The sequence below is a fragment of the Vespa velutina genome, chromosome 1, assembly GCF_912470025.1.
Source record: "Vespa velutina chromosome 1, iVesVel2.1, whole genome shotgun sequence".
In the NCBI taxonomy this organism is placed as follows: domain Eukaryota; kingdom Metazoa; phylum Arthropoda; class Insecta; order Hymenoptera; family Vespidae; genus Vespa; species Vespa velutina.
In genome coordinates this window covers 19,858,300-19,877,306 of record NC_062188.1, presented here as the reverse complement: position 1 = coordinate 19,877,306, position 19,007 = coordinate 19,858,300, and the positions used below count along the sequence as shown (strand labels likewise).

The 19,007-nt window shown below is 25.7% G+C and overlaps 3 protein-coding genes across 13 annotated transcripts in view; 1 reads left to right on the top strand and 2 right to left on the bottom strand.

Annotated features, from left to right (window-relative positions):
• Positions 1–813: 813 nt before the first annotated feature.
• LOC124947066 (solute carrier family 35 member F5) lies at positions 814–4,910 on the bottom strand. 5 transcript variants are annotated; one of them, XR_007100349.1, is made up of 10 exons: positions 4,081–4,357; positions 3,329–3,544; positions 3,070–3,207; positions 2,920–2,976; positions 2,571–2,834; positions 2,313–2,495; positions 1,812–2,128; positions 1,495–1,740; positions 1,262–1,386; positions 814–1,176 (listed from the first exon to the last, which is right to left on the bottom strand). XR_007100349.1 is itself a non-coding variant. In XM_047488830.1 (9 exons), the coding sequence occupies exons 2-9, from the start codon at positions 3,488–3,490 to the stop codon at positions 1,317–1,319; spliced, it is 1,437 nt and encodes a 478-aa protein (XP_047344786.1). In that variant the 5' UTR covers positions 3,491–3,544; positions 4,760–4,910; the 3' UTR covers positions 814–1,316. The 5 variants fall into 5 exon arrangements, 4 of the variants coding, with proteins under 4 accessions (XP_047344786.1, XP_047344704.1, XP_047344873.1 ...); XM_047488830.1 differs by lacking the exon at positions 4,081–4,357 and adding an exon at positions 4,760–4,910 and having other exon boundaries at positions 814–1,386; XM_047488748.1 differs by having other exon boundaries at positions 814–1,386; positions 4,081–4,356.
• Positions 4,714–8,996, top strand: LOC124947248 (Bardet-Biedl syndrome 4 protein). 2 transcript variants are annotated; one of them, XM_047489275.1, is made up of 10 exons: positions 4,763–5,048; positions 5,546–5,688; positions 5,843–5,955; positions 6,171–6,265; positions 6,476–6,638; positions 6,741–6,894; positions 7,577–7,699; positions 7,865–8,039; positions 8,302–8,495; positions 8,594–8,989. In XM_047489275.1, the coding sequence occupies exons 1-10, from the start codon at positions 4,967–4,969 to the stop codon at positions 8,654–8,656; spliced, it is 1,305 nt and encodes a 434-aa protein (XP_047345231.1). In that variant the 5' UTR covers positions 4,763–4,966; the 3' UTR covers positions 8,657–8,989. The 2 variants fall into 2 exon arrangements, with proteins under 2 accessions (XP_047345139.1, XP_047345231.1); XM_047489183.1 differs by having other exon boundaries at positions 4,714–5,048; positions 8,302–8,996.
• Positions 8,997–9,863: 867 nt separating this feature from the next.
• LOC124956276 (G-protein coupled receptor dmsr-1-like) overlaps positions 9,864–19,007 on the bottom strand; it is a 25,932-nt gene continuing 16,788 nt past the window's right edge. For all 6 annotated transcript variants that reach the window (XM_047511836.1, XM_047511849.1, XM_047511857.1 and 3 more), the window contains 4 exons: positions 14,228–15,296; positions 11,988–12,099; positions 11,681–11,865; positions 9,864–11,505 (listed from right to left, as the gene is read on the bottom strand). In XM_047511836.1, the coding sequence (XP_047367792.1) occupies positions 11,091–11,505; positions 11,681–11,865; positions 11,988–12,099; positions 14,228–14,709 (1,194 nt within the window). In that variant the 5' untranslated portion in view covers positions 14,710–15,296 and the 3' untranslated portion in view covers positions 9,864–11,090. The remainder of the gene's footprint in view (positions 11,506–11,680; positions 11,866–11,987; positions 12,100–14,227; positions 15,297–19,007) is intronic.

Genomic DNA, 19,007 nt, shown 5'->3' with positions numbered 1-19,007 from the left:
TTAATCATATAACAAAATAAGTCTCTATATATAAATTGTTTTAAATAACATTTCAATTGTATTAAAGTTACTTTCTGATAAAGGAATGTGTGACAATAGAAACATTTTGACTAGATATAACAAATATGATACAAAGCTAATTAATACTTTTATTAAATATAAAAAAAATTAATGTATTGTAATATACTGATTACGTTTTCCACTCTCTGTGTTAAATTTGTTATTGTAATTTTTAATTGGTCCAGAAAATTATTTTTATTGTTTATTTTCATATAGACAGTAATCATAAAGTGTCAAAGAAATATTTAATTCTCACAATCAATATGAAATTAATATAAGTACATAATGCATAGATTATTTTTTTTTCTTTTTTTTTTTTTAGAATTCTAACAAAAATTTGTTTGATTTTTAAAATATTAAATAAGATTATAGCAAAATAAGATAAATTACGACAACAATAGAACACGTTATAAAATACTTAGTCATGTATCTTGTAACATCTATAAAGTTTAACAAATTGAAGTATTGCACATCAAATGATATTTTGAGTATATTTACATAATTTGAATTATGTTGTTCTTATGTTACATATTATATATCATTATAATCTTCTGAATGAATTCAAATATTATTTAATCAAACAATATTGTAAAATCTTTTATCTCTTTATGAAATATAACAAATCCTTAGAGAAAATGTATTTCTCCAAATAGAATTTTTGAATCATTATGAAACAGTTGAAATATTAGATAACATATACTCTCTTATTGATTCTCTTAATACAAAGCTGTTTCTAAATCAAATTATAGATAAGATGGAACATAATTCATATATATACATATATATATGATATATATATATATATATACTACATGAAATTGTTGATTCATGCCAATACTTTCTTACACAGAGGTAGTTCACAGATATACAATATTTTAAAAAAAGAACATGTAAGCTTCATTTCAAATAAATTATTATTATTGTCTGGCAGTATTGTAATATTTTTTTGCGAGCTAAAGAGATAAAATGCTTATGTTATAATTACTTTGACCAGTTATATAATATCTTCATTCTATCATTGGTGTTAAAGCCGTTTTTTTTCTTCTATTATCATTTTTTCATGATAAACATAAATTTCTCAAGATATTTTATGTTTAACAATTGCTTCATAGAATACTGATATATACATATATAAAGAATGTTTGAACTTAGCATATATCGTTTATAAAATGGCTTTAGACATAAACAAAATATAGATTACCTTTGTAGAGATTTACAGAAAACATTTGCATTATGCGACTGCTTTTATTGTCGAATCAAGCTTCGTGCTCACCATTATTTATTCCTATGAGTGATTCTGTCTGTTCTGCTTCAAGATCTGGTATCCTGTAAAATACCAGTATAATTTACTAATTTATATAATATTTTTCTTATAAGAATATATAATTATTATATTTGTTATTTTATTTATAGAAATTATATAGCTATGGGTACCTTGTAGATCTGTTCTTTCGACAAATCCAGAGATACAGTCTCTTTATTAAATCCATAACAGGATCCCAGTTATCATAATGGGATAGTATAGATACAGTCAAAAATGCTAACAGCATTGGAATGGTTCCTAAGTAAAAAATGCAAGGATACTCGACCTTTTTTAATAGAACATCAGCTATCATTGACATTGGCATTGTTAAACTAATAGCCAATGTTGCTATTAATGATGATGTCAGAAAACAACCCCTGGTAATATAAAAACCAATGAATATAGTTAGGAAATAAAAAAATATATTGGTATATATTTTTAATTTTACCATAGCCAAAGAACTTCACTTAATACAGTGCCAATTAATCCATTGATGATCAAAAATGTCCACTGATGAGTATCAGGCCATTCAAATTCTTCCCAGTGGCCATAATGAAGAATAAAAAATAGCGGCCACAAAAGCGTTAAATTGAAAAGTCCCACAAATCCAAAAAACATTGGTATATTCATTTTATCTTCGTGGTCGACTTTTCTTTTTAAAAATACAATATATGCTGCATAAAAAAATGCGCTGACTAGAGCCAATATTATACCTGTTGGTATTCTACTACTTTCTATTGTTAAATCTGAAAGACCGACTAATACCTAAAATAAAAAAAAAAAGAAAAAAAATAAAAAAAAAAAAATAAAAAAAAAAAGAAAAAAGAAGAAATGAAAATAATGTAACGAAGAGAAATATTTCTTTCATATTATATTATTATCATTTTAAAGGAATTTTTTTTAAATCATGAATATACTTTTTATTTAGAAAAAATTTGAAAAAACTCACTAATCCAAATATGCTAACAGATACAGCAACTAGTTTTGATAATGTAAACTTATCTCCTCCATTACTTGGAAAAAAGGCAGCAAGGAATAGAGTGAATAAACTCGATGTAGAAGATAGTATTGTGACAACACTAGCTTCTGTTTCAGATAATGCTATTTGATAAGTGTAATTTGCTAAGAACCACTAAAACGTAAATTCATATAATGAATAATTAATTATAATTCATATTATTTGTAATATTATTATAAGACTACTTACAAATAAACAAAACATAAGTGCAATTTTAGCTACTTTCTGAACAGAAAATTTATTAGCTTGACGTCGAGCATGCTCCCCAGCTCTGATGCTTGCTTGATAACTTAGTCTAGCTAGTAAAGCTTCTGTAGCATCGCTTTCTGACATGTGTCTGACTTCTGCTAATTTGCTAAATCTTACAGATCGAATGGAAGAATCGTCGCTTTCTGTACCAGAAGAACGTTCACAATGATCTGGTGTCTTTATCGGCACAAATGTTGGATCACTCTAAAATATTATTAATTTTAATGTAATTACATTGTAATACATTGAAAGTAATATTAAATTTATCAAAATACCAAATTATTCTTACCAAACTTGTATTAGCTTCTGTGTAGAAATTATCATCTTCGACATTCGGGTCTATGAACTGAATGTAGAAAAAGAAAAATTAATGTTTAAGTAAACACTCCAATCAATAATAGTTCCTACAAAAAAAAATATTTTATATTTATACGCATACCATATAAGTCGCTGGCCTATTACATTGATCCCGCCATGGGGGCCAAAAGCATAAACCAAGTAAATAAAGAGTAAACATGGATGTTTTTATATATGTACTAAAAAATGGCTTTTCAAAAGCTGCTTCTCTATAAATATACTGAAATATAAATTTGAACGTATAAAATACAATTATTGAAGAAAAAAAAGTCAAATAAATCTGTATAAAATATTTGAAACTATAAATAAATTATATTATAGTTATTAAATAAAAATCTTACTTTCGTCAATTCAGAGCTTGAAACCCAAATGATATCAACCAATAATAAAACCAAAAGTCCTAAAACAAGTCTTTGAGATTTATTCATCATTGCTGCAAGTCTATGAGGATCCTCCGTCATCCCCTGTTGTCTGCGTTGTCTTAATTCCACAGAACAACTCATCTTGAAAATAGTTTATACTATTTTACATTTAGGGGGTCATGTTTGTTTCAGCCGCTAGAATTTGATAATTAAAATATTAAAATAGAAATTATAAGATATGATATATATTATCATCAAATATCAAATAAAAAATTATAAAAGAAGTATATATGTCATTTATATATCTTCTATTTGCGTAAGAAACATATCTATCTAATTTAATAACACAATGTTATTAGTCAAGCGTACAAATGTGACATATGCAGAGTATAATAAAGTCCAATAAAACAAATGGAAGAATGCATATATGAAAGTAAACAAGGAAGTATTTCAAGGTTTAATGTGTTCAATTGTGCATTTATGTAATGTAAAAAAAACGCGGCATACGTTTAACGTCTATTATCTTATTTGAATGTTTGCTATATAATAAGAATGAAACTGACATAACGTTAAATAGTATTGTGTATGTAGGTAACAGGTGGAATAACTGTGTATATATACATCGCGAAAGTATACCGTTTCAGAATAACCTATAAAAATAAAAACCTGTTATATATAATATTACTCTCTATATGATAATCAAATAAATGACTAATTAATAAAGAACTTACCATAAGCTGATAACATTTATTTTTTAAAAGACTTTACGATTAATCTCTATCGTATTAGAATACATTCTATTTCTACATTTTGAAATAATAAGTTGGAATGCATATTTTGTAGTATACTAATTAACAAATTTTTTTTTTCTCTCCTATTATAATAACAATCTTATATTCACAATATCTTTCGCGATTTCTTCGTACTTTCACTGTTATTTCAACATTTATATCTCGTTATCACGTAATGACAACCGTTTGTGGCCATATTAATTTTCAGATGACGTTCCGTAGTTTCATTTATCGCCTCGTTGGCGCTGTTTGCGGAATATAAATTAAAATACAAAAATAAAATATTACATATTATATATATACATATATATATATACATATATATATATATATATATATATATAAATATGTATATATATAAATATGTATATTACATACACACACTATATCATAGAAAAATAAAAATGTATAGAATAAAATATATTGAATACAAAAATATTAATAATTTGTTTACATTACGGTATATGCAATTGTTTATAGAACGCACGACATAAATAATCACGAAAAAAGTGGAGTATAATAAAAGTTGTATTGACTTCTTAAAAAAAAAAAAAAAAAAAAAAAAAAAAAAAAACAGAAAAGTTTCAATTTTTTAATAAAACTGTATTAGATATATTACCCGATTTTTCCTGTATCTAACAAACGTATCTTCTCGATCCATAATTCTTGTATAGATACTTTGAAGTTCTGGTTACCGGAGTGACGGCCACCACAACAAATACTTCGATTATGAGAATGGTGTACGAACATTGTGAATGTTAATTATCTACTAGTTATATGCGTCATCGGTAAAGGAGCTTTAAATAAACGTAGTAGTATAGTGATAATGGCAAACAATGCACTGAGCAACGGTCGCATTCAACAACCAACAGTTTCACAACGATTAAGAGATGATAGAACGAAGAAAGGTACTATATCTTTGTTACTAAGGAGATAACTCTATAAAAATTCAAACATTCAAATAACAGATTAGTTTTTCGAATCTTTCTGCGTTATTACATTTTCTCTATTGTCATCGTATAATAATTAATTAGCAATATGTAAATGTAATTGGGTCAATTGAGTCGATGATTATAAGAGTGATCTTCGCTTAATTGCAAGTAAAAAATAAAAAAGAAATAAAAAATTAATTTATCACTTATTTATTATTATAATCAATTATTTATTATTATAACTTAGATAATTGCCATGTCAATTAAGCGATAAACAAATTCCTTTTTTCTCTTTTTATTTTTCTTTTTTTTTATTTTTTCTTTTCTTTTTCTTTTTTTCTAATTTTTAAAAAATACTTTCATAATTACCGGCTCAATTATACAAAATAATTAAATTATTATATATTGATGGAAGATGTTAATGATATGTACGTTAATATGAGGATTTAATTGTTATTTTTAATCACATTTAGTCGTCGACATACCATCAATAGAAATTCGTAATTGGTTATTACATCGTTATTATACGAGGCGTGAATATAGGATATGTAAAATTCTTATTGAGGAAGAATTAGCTAAATCAAATGGTCACAATGAATATGCAAATTATTTAAAGGTAAGCTTCTACGGTATTTAGAATTTTTTCCTAATATTTTCCAATGATTTTAATTGCTTGATTTTTTCTTTTTTTTTTTTTAATTAATATTATAACATTTTGTTATTACGCTTATTACATTATTTTGGTATTATATGGATTTTTAATTTCGTAGGGTCTTATCTTGAGAAAGGAAGGTAAAGTTCAAGATTCCTTAGATAGTTTTCAAGCGGCTTACAAAGTGAATTCATCCAACGTTAATAATGTTAAACAAATAGCTAAATCTTTGTGAGTAATTTATTTTTATACTTTTTTTTTTTTTTTTTATATTTATTTTTTATAATCTATCGTATTTTAAGTAGTATTGCTTTTCTTTTTCTTTTTTTCTTCTTTTTTTTTTTCTCTTATACCATCGCGCTTACATCTTTCTCATATATTTTTGTTTCTTATTGTTATCTAATTATGTGATTCATAAATTTTATTATCTTCACTATTTCTTTCAGATTGATAATGGGTAGTCATAAACGTTCGATCGAAGCATATTTAGAAGCAGAAAAGATAACAGTTCTACCTGATTGGGATATATATTATAGTCTTGGTAATTAATAATTGAATAATTTCTTAATTTTTTGATCGTTTATTATTATTATTATTATTTTTTTCTTTTTTTTTTTTGTTCTTTTTTTTTTTGATACAATACACTTCGATACAATACGTTTGATACAATTGTTTCCTATTGTTCTTATTATTTCTATCATGTGAATGAAAGAAACGTTAATTAATCGAATTTCTTTTTATTTCTTTTTAGGAGAGTGTTACACCAAATTAAATCAATTACAAGAAGCGAAAAAGCAATTTAAAAGATCGATCGAGTTAACGAAAAATGAATTACCGTATCTCGCTCTTGCAAGAGTACACATGATGGAAGATCAGATAATAGAAGCTAAAAATATTTATATCGCTGCATTAACGTATGTTTCAATCAAGAATGAAAACATTTTTCAACAATGAAAATATTTTCATTGGCATTTCAATCTAGCATTATCTAACATTAAATTATTCATTGAATTTAGTGGAAATCCAGAAAGCGTAACTGTTTCCACAGAATTAGGTTTGTTATACCTAAGAATCGGGGATATACAAAGAGCATTTCAACAATTCGGGACTACTTTAGCTTATGCGTCAAATTGTTCTAAAGCTCTTTTACCAATTGCTTATATAATGCAAGTGAGTCAAGTTAAAACGGATTAACAGATAACTATTCATCGGTGTTTGGTCAGTTAAATACTATAGACTTATCGATTTATCAAAGAATATTATATGAATGTGATTTAAGTTATTTGAGATATCGCAACAACGCTAATGTTAAACATTTTTTTTTTTTTGTTAATTTACATAAAAGAATTATTTTTAATTATATATTTATCTTTCCAATTTGTCATTATAGTATAATAACATTTAAATAATAATTCAAATTGAAATCTTAAAATATCTCGAAACGATAAATTATATAACTTATAATTAGACAACTTTTCTAATATTATTTCTCATAATAATCGGCTTATATATATATCAGTAAGGAACATTATTATATGAAATTATATTCTACGGAAGATCATTATAATGATATAATGGTAATTTAATAGGTAGAGAAATCTAACGCCAACATGCATAGATATACGTAGACACATACCAATTAAAATATCAAAAACCATATTCCATTAGATTGAATAAAATTGATGGAGAACAATTCCATGATAGACATTTGAAGGACGGTATTGAGTCTCGTTCGATAATGGTGCATTCAATTTTTTTTTCTTTTTTTCTTTTTTCTTATATATATATGTATATATATATATATATATATATATATATATATATATATATACACATACCTTTCTTATTTCAGAAACATAACGAATACGACGTGGCATTATCTAAATATAAAATAGCGGCCCAATTAATACCCGAATCATCAGCTCTTTGGAATAATGTTGGCATGTGTTTTTATGGGAAACAAAAGTTTGTTGCCGTAAGTAATACAATTAAATATTTATTTATAGAAAATTATTGTAAAACGAAAATCATGGATGGGAGAGAGAGAGAGAGAGAGAGAGAGTGAGAGAGAAAGAAAAAAAATGAAAAGTAATAAATAAAAATATAAATAATAAATTATCGAATTTTGATTTAATTTCAGGCAATAAGTTGCTTAAAAAGGGCCCATTATCTCAATCCATTGGCATTCTTACCAGTTTACAATTTGGGTATAGCCTTTCTTACAACTGGACAACCAGCATCAGCTGCTATTTATTTATGTGCTGCTGTTAATGCCGAATCAAAAAAAAATCCAATGGCCTATCTTTTACTTGGATGTGAGTGCATTGCGATTGGTATTTGAAGATTTGAAATTAATATCATAAAATTGACGATGCTATAAGTTTTATGTTTCTATTTTTATTTTATTTATTTTTTTTTTTTTTTACTTTTATTCATATTAAAATGGATGTTAGGAAAAAAAATTAGGATTTGTATGTGTATATATATATATATATATATATATATATATATATATATAAAACATATATAAATAAATATTAAATATTATTGATAAATTCAATTGTTTATTCTTAATAGTGGCTCTTAAGCGACTCGATGATTTGGAAGGTTCGGTAAAAGCCTTGGACAAGGCTCACTCATTGTCACCTCAAGATCCATTAATATTAATTAATTATGCCGTGATTCTCGATGCCATTGGAAAAGTTACAGAAGCTTCGGAAATATTATCGTCCCTGAACGACATTATGGCTATTATTGACGTTGACTCGCAGGTAATTATAATTCTTTTTTTTTTTTTTTTTTTAAATATATTTTTTACAATTTTATATTTGATATTTTCTTTAAACGCATCTTCTTCTGTCTCTAACAGATAGCACAAATGGCGAAGAGATTATCGATGAAATTACAACAACATAAGTTATCTAATAATTAACGAGAAAAATATTATTAAAAATTATTAAATTATTAAATATTTATATGCATACACTGAAGATTAATTACATCGTTATTTTTTTTTCTTTTTTTTATATATGAACGAAACCATCGTTAGTAAGTTTACAATATAGAAAAGTCATATTTTTTTGACACTCTTCTCATTTAAATTTTATTTAATTTTTAATATGTCAGTATTATTCTTCCTTTCTTTTTCTTTTTTTTTTTTTACAGAGATTTATTTTACAATAACACATTAAGTAACGATTATTATGCTTAATATTAATTTTACATTTACATGAATTAACAATATTATATCATAAAATATTTAAATATTATTTGATTCGTTGTCCTTTACATAATATTACATAAAATTAGTATATAATTTTGTGTATAGATTTAGTAAAAAGAGAGATAATATACAAAAATTTGTTATACATATATATTCACGTATATACGAAATATATATTTTATCAAATGATATATTTTATAATAATAATATCTATAATTCATCATTTATGCAATATTAATTACATTCATATAGCAGAAAGATTAAACATTGGAAAAATCATAGTTAAAATACTATACATATATGTTATATATAAATTGCTATAGGTATATATATATATATATATATATATATATATATATATATATATATATAATCCTATAATTTATAAAAACAAATATATATATATATATATTTATTTATAATATAAATAATATAATAATAAATTTATAATAAAAATAAATCATTATATCCATTACGAAAAATTCTTTTTTTAATTTTAATTCTTTTTTTTTTTTTTAATATTTTTTTTCAAAAGTTTCCTCATATGCTATCTCATATTAAATGATGACATCGATAAAATAACGAAGAATCATCATAATCTTTGAAATTGATCTGTCCCTATGGAAAAAATTCTCATGGGAATAGTACGGCAAATATTGTAAATGAAAATGTATCTATATTTCATGGGAATTTCTTTCGATTCGATTCCGATGATTGAAGTATTTTTTTTATTTTTACTTTTATTTATTTTTTATTTTATAAAGTAAAGTAAATGAATATATATATATATATACATAACATTTAGAATATTATCGAACGACTTTTCGATTACATATTGTATCACACAGATTTTGAAATACATATATATATATATATATATATATATATATATATATATATATATATTATAAGATGCTAAAATTTTTTATTTACAATTACTTGCTTTTTGTTCTTGTTTTTTTTTCTTAAATGTTTACAATACAACGGAGAGAGTATTTAAATTTACATAGCGTGTTCGTACAATTATTTGTTTTAGATTTATATATAAGTATGTATACCATTGAAATATTTGTATTTATTTAGAAATCTTAAATATTAGAGAACAAATGGTATTGTCTACTTTTTCATAATAAACGAAACTCACTAACAATATTTTATTATATCACATAAGATTTATGCTCGTCGTAAGTTAACAAATAAATTTATTAGATTTTAATCTATGCGTTCTTCTCCTTTTTTTTCTTTTTTTTTTTTCTATTTTCTTTTTTCCTTTTTTTTTTTTTTTTTTTTTTTTCTTTTTTTTTAAATCAAAGTCAAAGAAGAGGAAATTGATGATTATTGCTTGTAAAGTATATCGCGAATAGCGCGATTCACGTCTTTTTGATAAAATAAATTTCTATTAACAGTGATTACTATTAACAAGCGATAATATGATATCATTAGCAAAGAAATATTCTTTTCTCTTTACTTATCTAATTACATTGTAAACTGACGATCCAGGAAAGTTTAATAGATGTTAAATTGACTTTACATCTCACTTTACAAATTTGCGTTTAAGGTATACCAGTTTTCCACGTTTTTTTCTTTTTTTTTCTTTTTTTGTTTGTTTTCTTTGTCCTTTTAATAAAACATTTAAACTATTTTATTAAATTTTACGGAATTTTCTTAGACCAGAGCCGAAGTCCGATAAAGATATAGGAATTAAGTGAGCCTGTATATGAAAAAAAAAAAAAAAAAAAAGAAAGAAAAGAAACGAGATAAAAAATAAATAAATAAAAAAATAAAAGAGAAGAAAATTCTAACGTTAACATTTGATGGAATTCGTCATCAGAAGGATGATACTTATAGCTTTATAATATAACTTTATACGTATAAGTAGATATACATATGGTTATATATTTGTTATCAAAAAAATAATTACTTCGAAAAAGCAATTGTCACATTTATTTGTTCAATTATTTTACTTGGCATAAATTAAATAATGTAAAGTATCTTCTTTTTCTTCTTTTTCCTTTTTTTTCTTTTTTTTTGTTTTCAAATATATTTATTAGATCATCGAGATGAATTTATTGAATCATCATAGATTTCAAATTGGCTTAAAATACTTTTAAAAATAAGTATCTTTCAAAGTAGGTGGTATATATCATACGTAAGTAGTTTGTACATCGGTTTGTTGAGTGGTCGGTTGGCATTTCTTCATGATTTTGGGTTTAAAAAGTCGTTCGAAAGATATACGGAATTGTCGTGACATCAAACAATAAAGGATAAAATTAATAGCACCATTTAATAAAGCTAAAATGTCCATTACCTCGCCAAAAGTATGATAACAACTATGAAAGAAGCAATCGCCAAGGATACCAGAAAGAAGGCCTAAAACGCCCTGTGGTATTTCTGTAATTAAAAAAAGAAGTAGAACAGCAACGAGCATTCTTGTTGTTCTATCGGCATGTTTCTCATTCTTGCTTGGCCTTCGTGGTATAATTGGGCTATTATTTATTGGTAGATTCTTCACTAAAGGCTGATTGTAATTCTTTAAAGCTTGTTTCCGATCTTTCGTTCTGCGTGAATTTAAAATTAAATAAATTTGTTTAATTAAAAAGAATTTTTTTTTTTAACTACCAGTTAAGTAGAATAAAACCATTATCAATATTATTATAATATATATATATATATATATATATATATATATATATATATTTCATTGATGATTATTATTATTATTATTATATGTACCTGCATAGTGTTTTTATTAACCAACAACTAATTATGGTTAATATAACGCAGGGCATAAGTTTCACCACAACTCCGAGTATCCAAAAGTTAAGTTGATAAATAAATCCTTTGTCTGTTGAATAATCGGTATCGACATAATACCAAATCTCTAAAGTTTCATTCTCCATGAAATGTTTATCCTTTATCTAAGCATTACATTGTAAGATTATTTATCAGAATCGAAGGGAAGAATATCTGTATTCTTCCCTCCGATTTCAAGAAGCTCTATATAGCAGTATCGATTACGAGGAGAACGAAGTCTACTCACGCCAAAGACGAAATAGCTTGGCGCACAGGCGATCAATGGCGCCAAAACGCAACACCATAGAGCTATTTTGCAACGGGTAGGTGTGCACCATGCATGGTTGTATTGCAGAAACCTGAAACACGTACCAACATATGCTTTGTAACAATGAATTCCGAACAATACACAAATTCTCTCATCATATTGGGACGGGGTGGAGGAGTAGGTGGGAATAGGAAAGGAATTGAAATAAAAATTCTTTATCCAAGCGAATATAATAAAACAAAGCAAAAAGATATATCGATAAATAAATAAATATATTTATTTTAATTTAACATTTAATATATTTTTCTTCATGAAATTTCATTCGATCCCGTTATTATCGAAATTCTATTAATTAAAGTAAACAAAACTTGAGATCATAGGAAGATCGAAAGAAATGATAAATAATGTATTATCTTCGTTATACTTCATTATTCGTACTATGTACTTTGCAATTTCGAACTTTCCTTGCAACGTTCATTTGGAAATCTTTATACTTCATAAAAATCTTTAATTTCATTGTAATCAAAGTTATATTATTGCCATTAAATATTTTTATATTTAATGGAAATAATTAGAGATTATATTTAAAACAATGAAATTTGTAAATTTATAAACGTATAATAGATTATTAATTAATTTTTTTAATATTCTTTTCTATTGATATATTTATTTTAATGTTTAGGATATAGATATTTATATCAAAATTCACGTAACAATTAAGTATCTTTTGTAAGTATTCAATGTGACGAAAGATTGTTTGACAAATTTTTATGCACTAGTTATTTTTTTAACTATTCTCGTACGTACGCATTTGCATTTTATCCGTAGAACCGTGGAATTACATACGCTTCCTATGGAAGGATATATTATTTATACTTGTTAGATTTTCTAATGTTTTCTTTTTCTCCTGAATAAAATATTTAACACATATATAACTTTGATATCTTGTTTGGTACAAATATTCGATGTTTTACGAAGGAAAATTCAAAATAAAAGATAATAATTCATAAATATTATTAGATTTCTAAAATATATAAAGAATAGCAATGGCTATTGCATGAAGTATATTTTCGAAATATTATTAACCAAAATTTGCATTTTAAATAACTACGTTCAATTATGTTCGATCGTGAAATACAAGAAGTTCTTGTTCCAAGGAATAAATCTTTTATATGGTTCACAAGACGCATTATGAATAAGGCAGAAGAACGGGGGGAGTCCATAATAAATTTTAATGTAAAGAATATAAAGAATATTTTAAAATAAAGAATAAAAGTCGAATTAGAAGTACATATACTCTATAGATAGGACGCAGTTGTTTCTTCATTATCATAGAAAATATTTGAGAGTAATTTACTAAACCAATGTTTATAATGAATATTTTCAAAAAAAAAAAAAAAAGAAAAAAAAAATAAATAAATAAAAAAAAAGGGAAAGAAAAAGAAAAATTTATTAGTAATAAATATCTCATTTTTACGAGTTCATATTTAATTATTAATTATCGACAATGTTCAATAGTTTAAATTCAAAAATGTTTCAGAAAATTTCAGCTGATCTTGTGAGACACATCTAAATAAGTTGTCGACTTAATGAAGAGTCCCGAGGGAAAAGAAAATTTATATGACAAGATTGACAACAATATAAGATGATAAGGGAAGCGAAAGAGAAAGAAAAAAGAAGAAGAAAAAAAAGAACAAAAGCAAAAAAAAAATATAATAAAAGAAAGAAAAAAGAGAGAGAGAGAAATAAAGAGGGATTAGTTATTACGCTATTTATAAGCTGTCAAGTCAATCGTGAAAGAAAATCATCTACTTGATAGCAAAAGCTATCAAATAGAAGCTTATGCAGATTTATGCGGAATACAAAGGCACGTTATTAGGTATTACTTTGCGCCGTCCTAAGAAAACATAATTTTATTTCTTGATAGCCGAACGTGCTTTTGAAGTTCCCTTCTTACCTTTTATAACCACCCTCTTACTCACTTTGACCTGTCTTATCCGTTACAAAGTTGTATTTTTAATGTCGTTGTATCGAATAACATTTATTGTGCGACAGATCTCGTTCGTATATTTTATATATATATATATATATATATATATATATATATATATATATTTTTTTTTTTGCTTTCTTTTGCATATGTACATAATTAAAAATACAATTATTTCGATATTCAATTAATATATTTATGTAAAAAGAAAGTATTAGAATGGAATTACCTTAAAGCGATGTATCTCCAAACGGCTAAGGTAAGGGTTAGCGCGATACTGATGGTATGAAAGATCTGAGCGAAGTGCATGTGAAATAAAACGAAGACAGCCCATCCATAAGAGAAATTCCGATGTCTTGGTAGAATCAAATAAATATAAATGGCAAATGGTATATATTCCAGCATCACTAACATATCAGCCAGCGCTAATCCGGTTAAAATTTTGTTTATCGGCGTTACCATCATTTCTTTATGCGTTAATACGACGATATTGAGCATATTGGCGAAGGTACCAAAAATGCAGACCATTATTGCTACGTAACCATGATATTTTCTATACGTCAAAGCCCAATCTCTTATAGAACCATTGCAATAACAATCCGTACTCCATATATCGGACCAGGGTCCAGTATAATTTTCTAGGATCTTGAGATCGTCTAACGTAATATTTAATTTAAGAAAGATTTCGATGTAATTTTCAAAGGTATGCATGCTCGATGATATTTTATATTTCGAAGTGAACAATTAAAATGGCTCGAGAACCGAGAGTTCAAATATCATAAACTTCTAATACAGATTCCAAATAAAAGAGAAGGATCAATTTTGTTTTTGTTACGAATAGGATATAATCGTTTTATACGTTGATTGTCAATTTCAGTATACTCATTAGCATGATCCTAACTTCATCTTATTCCAAATGAATTTCTCGTCTCAGTTAATCAAGTTTTAACCGCGTAAACTTGAAGACAAATATACGAGCGTTCAGAACAGTTTTCGACATAGACGAGGTAGCACCTTAATCGAAGATTAAGCGATAAATTGTTTAGCCAATTGCAAAAGGACGTCTTATTTGTTTGACTATACGATCGATTTTTATCGTCTAAAATATAAGTTTATTTTTTCTTTCATACAAGATAGTACGAAATTGAATTTTTAGAGAGCGTCCGAGTTTACGATCTTTCCCAATAAGATCGCTGTTCAATGATTCTTCAATGTTTCATTCCATTCTTCGTTTCTCTCGACATTCTTCGCAATAATATATCGTATATTTCTATGCGTTCTGTTCACATACTGGATTTCTGAAAGGAAAAGAATTTTTTCTTGTTAGATCGGAAGTATCGATGCTATTTTTATTTATTTCGTTTCTTATTTTTTTCTTTTCTCTCTCTCTCTCTCTCTTTTTTTTTTTTTTTTTTTTTCTATATACAAATATATCACTTGTGCGAGATGATGTGCAGATAAATAAAGTACAGAGAAAATGAATATTAGTTTTACGAAACGTAATACCAAATGCGAAATGTAATAATAAAGGAAAATAAACGAAAAGTAACATTAATAAAAAGTTGATTACAACAATATGAAAAAAGTTGATTAATTGGAAATGAAACGTGATCGTATAAAGCCTCGATATTTCTATGTATATCTATGTATATTATACGTATATCTATGTGAGATTAAGTATGAATGAATAAGTGTGTATAAAGAGAACGAATATTTCTTTTGTTCTTTAGAAATTTAACAATGAATGAACGATATTGTGATAAAATAAAATAAACGAAAAAAAAAAAAGAAAGAAAAAGAAAAAGATAAAAAAAGAACGTTAAATCCAACGATATGAAAAAAGTTAAATAGAAATGAATTGTGATTGAATATATCGCGCGTTGCGCGGGATATTATACTATTAGCGTATATTTACATTTATGCAGATTCAACGTAAAAGACAAATATTACGTATAGCTAATATACACTTTTCTTCATCGAATAGAATGCATTTCAATTTTATAGAACGTGTTATAATTTTACGTGCGATTTTATAGAATACATTGCGAGAAAGAAAGAAATATAAAATCGATGTTTAGTGATATAAAAAAAAAAATTAAAAAAAAATAAATAAAAAAGAAATAAAATAAAAAAAAGAAAAAAGGAAATAAAAAAAAAATAAAAAAAAAGCGTAAACAAATAACGGCTATATTTTTTCGTACTTTTCTCCCTCTCTTTTTCTCTTTTTTTTTTTCATTCTTTCTTTTTTATATACTTTTTATTTACCTTTTCCTTTTTTTTTTTTTACATTGCGATTCAATACAGAGAGAGAGAGAGAGAGAGAGAAACAGAGTTATGGCGCGAAATAATATTGAGGTCTCCTTTTATTTCCATTTGTATTGAGAGTGTATATTTTTAATATATTTGTGTAACTTTGAAATTGAATAAAAATAAAAAAAAAAATAAGAGTATGATTATTAGCATATTATGAAACGTTTCGTTTTTTTTAATTTTTTTTCTTTTCTCTCTTTTTCTTTTGTTTTTTTTTTGTTTTGTTTTTCCTTTTACTCTTACAATATTAAATTGTTTACTATGGACTACAGTTGCGATTGTTATACGGATGGATGGACAGATGGATAAAGTTTATCGAGAAAATGAATATGCAAAAAGTTCAACGTAGTTTCATTAAAAAATACGTCAAAAAATTACGGGACTATCATCTGAGTATTTTCACTGAATAGAAGATATTTCGTTGGACAAGAGAGAAGAAGAAAAAAAGAAGAAAGAAAAAAGAATTCATCCACCAAAGGGAAACCTGGAAAGTATTAAGTCGGCACAAATGCTTCGCATTGTTTCTTAAAAGAATCCATGCTACATTTTTGTTCATTCAGCAATCGAATAAAATTCTTACTTGCTTAACGACGAATTCAAAATCAGAAGAATCTCGTTCTTCTTTATTAAATCGAAGTAAATCGAATATAAATTATTTGTTAATGGGGTATAAAGTCGATTTATATGTATATAGTGTAAAGAATGATAAACTTACAATAAAATAAAAAAGAAAAAAAAAGAAATAAATGGAAAGGGAAAAAGAGAGAGAGAGAGAGAGAGAGAGAGAGAGAGAGAGAGAGACAGAGAGAGAGAGAGAGGGGAAAAGAAATCCTGGAAAAGTTGTTGTAATAAAATCTAAGCACGTCCATTTACATGTTTTTATTTTCTGGGTTGAGAAAGCGTAATACATGAGGGGAAATGTATTACACGTGAACGTGCAAGAAAAATTATGAAACTGGATATTATTTGTCGTAAACAATTTAACACGGTCGTATTTGTAATTTTAATAGAACGCAATAATATACTAACGTGAGATGGAATATCTGTGAAATGTATAATTAAGTTTGTGAATTTTGAGGTGGAAAAATTTTTCTTTTTTTCTCGTTTTTTTTTTCAACGCATTTCATATCGCGATAGTTTTTATTCTCACTTGAAAAAATTTTATTTCCAGAAATAATCAACGAGAAGAGAGCAATTGCCTTTCGTTTCATTTTCTTAATATGATACTTATTTGTAATTTCGTACTTCGGTGTATTCTTATTTTATGTGCTATTTGTAATGAAAAAAAAAAAAAAAAAAAAAAAAAAAAAAAAAAAAAAAAAAAAAAGATTTGTCTTTTTTCTTTTTCTTTCTTTTATTTCCTTTTTTTTTTACGTGTGAAATTCATGAAAATTCTCATGAATAATGGATGGCATAACTTTTGATTTAGAAACAATGTATGATTAAAACGTAAATTATGCAAATAATAAGAGAGAGAAAGACAGACAGAGAAAGAGAGAGAGAGAGAGAGAGAGAAGAAAATAAAAAGAAAAAACGAATGTACTTTAATAGTAATGAAAAATTTGGAAGTCTAATTTTAGATAGGATATGCATTCATGTGTAATCTACGTCGTATTTTCTGTTGTTTTTTGATGATTCTTCAATGTTCACCAAAATATCATTATTATTCCGATGTTCCGATTATATATATATGTATAATTAAACACTGATCGTTGAAATTCAATGAACGTTTGGGTCGTTATTAATTAAATCTTTCCGTAACTGCATGTTTTAAAAATGTTTTACCACGATGAAGATTACTCATAGTATCTCTGTAGTATTCCAATAATGTTGCTTGTTTATTTTTATATAAATACGTGGAGATTATATAGACATTTTTGTTTTGTTTTGCTCTTTTTTTTCTGTTTCTTTTTTCCCTTTTCTTTTTCATTCTTTCTCTCGTTTCTTTTTTTATTTTGATTTTATCGTTACACATCGATCGTCCCAGCATTTCGTATTTATCTCATCCAACGAATTTCAATTTGTCACCGTTATCGTACTAATATATAGACAATGAAATTTAAACGACGAGAATTATTTTTGATTAAAAATAGATATCGAATAATTATAGATAAACATTGTGACGTTTAATATTCGATGAAATATTTTGGAATAATTAATTTTATATAATAAAATTATTTTCGTTATCAGTTATCGATGAAACTTTCGAATATCACTCGATGATTATCGATAATGTTAAAGAATGAAAATTTCAATGAATACGGTTCTTTGGCCAATCCGATAATCGTTGAACAAATTAAAGGAAAGATAATGATTTAAGCATCCCCAATAATGATTTATGCGTATCCAATCAACTTGTTTTTGTTTGTACACTCGGAGCAATGTTTCAAGCTATTTATAGAAGCTCAGCTTGTTAAATACGAATGTTCTGTCTTGATGGTTCTAAGATAATATTTGTAAAGTCCTTCGAATAAACGAATATCTATCGCGACGTAATCAGAAAGAAACAATTCGTGTCAGTATTGTATCCTACGATAGTAAACGTTGGTCATAAAAATTACTCTAAATGTTTGTCTTAAACGATATAGTCTTTTATATTATATTTTAATCTCGCCTCCCTCAAAGAAAAAAAAAGAAAAGAAAAAAGAAGAAGAAGAAGAAGAAGAAGAAGGTGAAGGAAAGAAAAAAGAGAGAAAAGA

Bases quoted from the DNA above. Each gene is read 5' to 3' on its own strand.
- LOC124947066 (XM_047488830.1), bottom strand. From the start codon at position 3,490: ATGAGTTGTTCTGTGGAATTAAGACAACGCAGACAACAGGGGATGACG. The intron at 3,208-3,328 runs GTAAGATTTTTA...TTTATATTTCAG, and splicing joins CAAGCTCTGAATTGACGAAA to TATATTTATAGAGAAGCAGC. The intron at 2,129-2,312 runs GTGAGTTTTTTC...TTTTTATTTTAG, and splicing joins CTGTTAGCATATTTGGATTA to GTATTAGTCGGTCTTTCAGA.
- LOC124947248 (XM_047489183.1), top strand. From the start codon at position 4,967: ATGGCAAACAATGCACTGAGCAACGGTCGCATTCAACAACCAACAGTT. The intron at 6,266-6,475 runs GTAATTAATAAT...ATTTCTTTTTAG, and splicing joins GGATATATATTATAGTCTTG to GAGAGTGTTACACCAAATTA. The intron at 6,639-6,740 runs GTATGTTTCAAT...CATTGAATTTAG, and splicing joins ATTTATATCGCTGCATTAAC to TGGAAATCCAGAAAGCGTAA.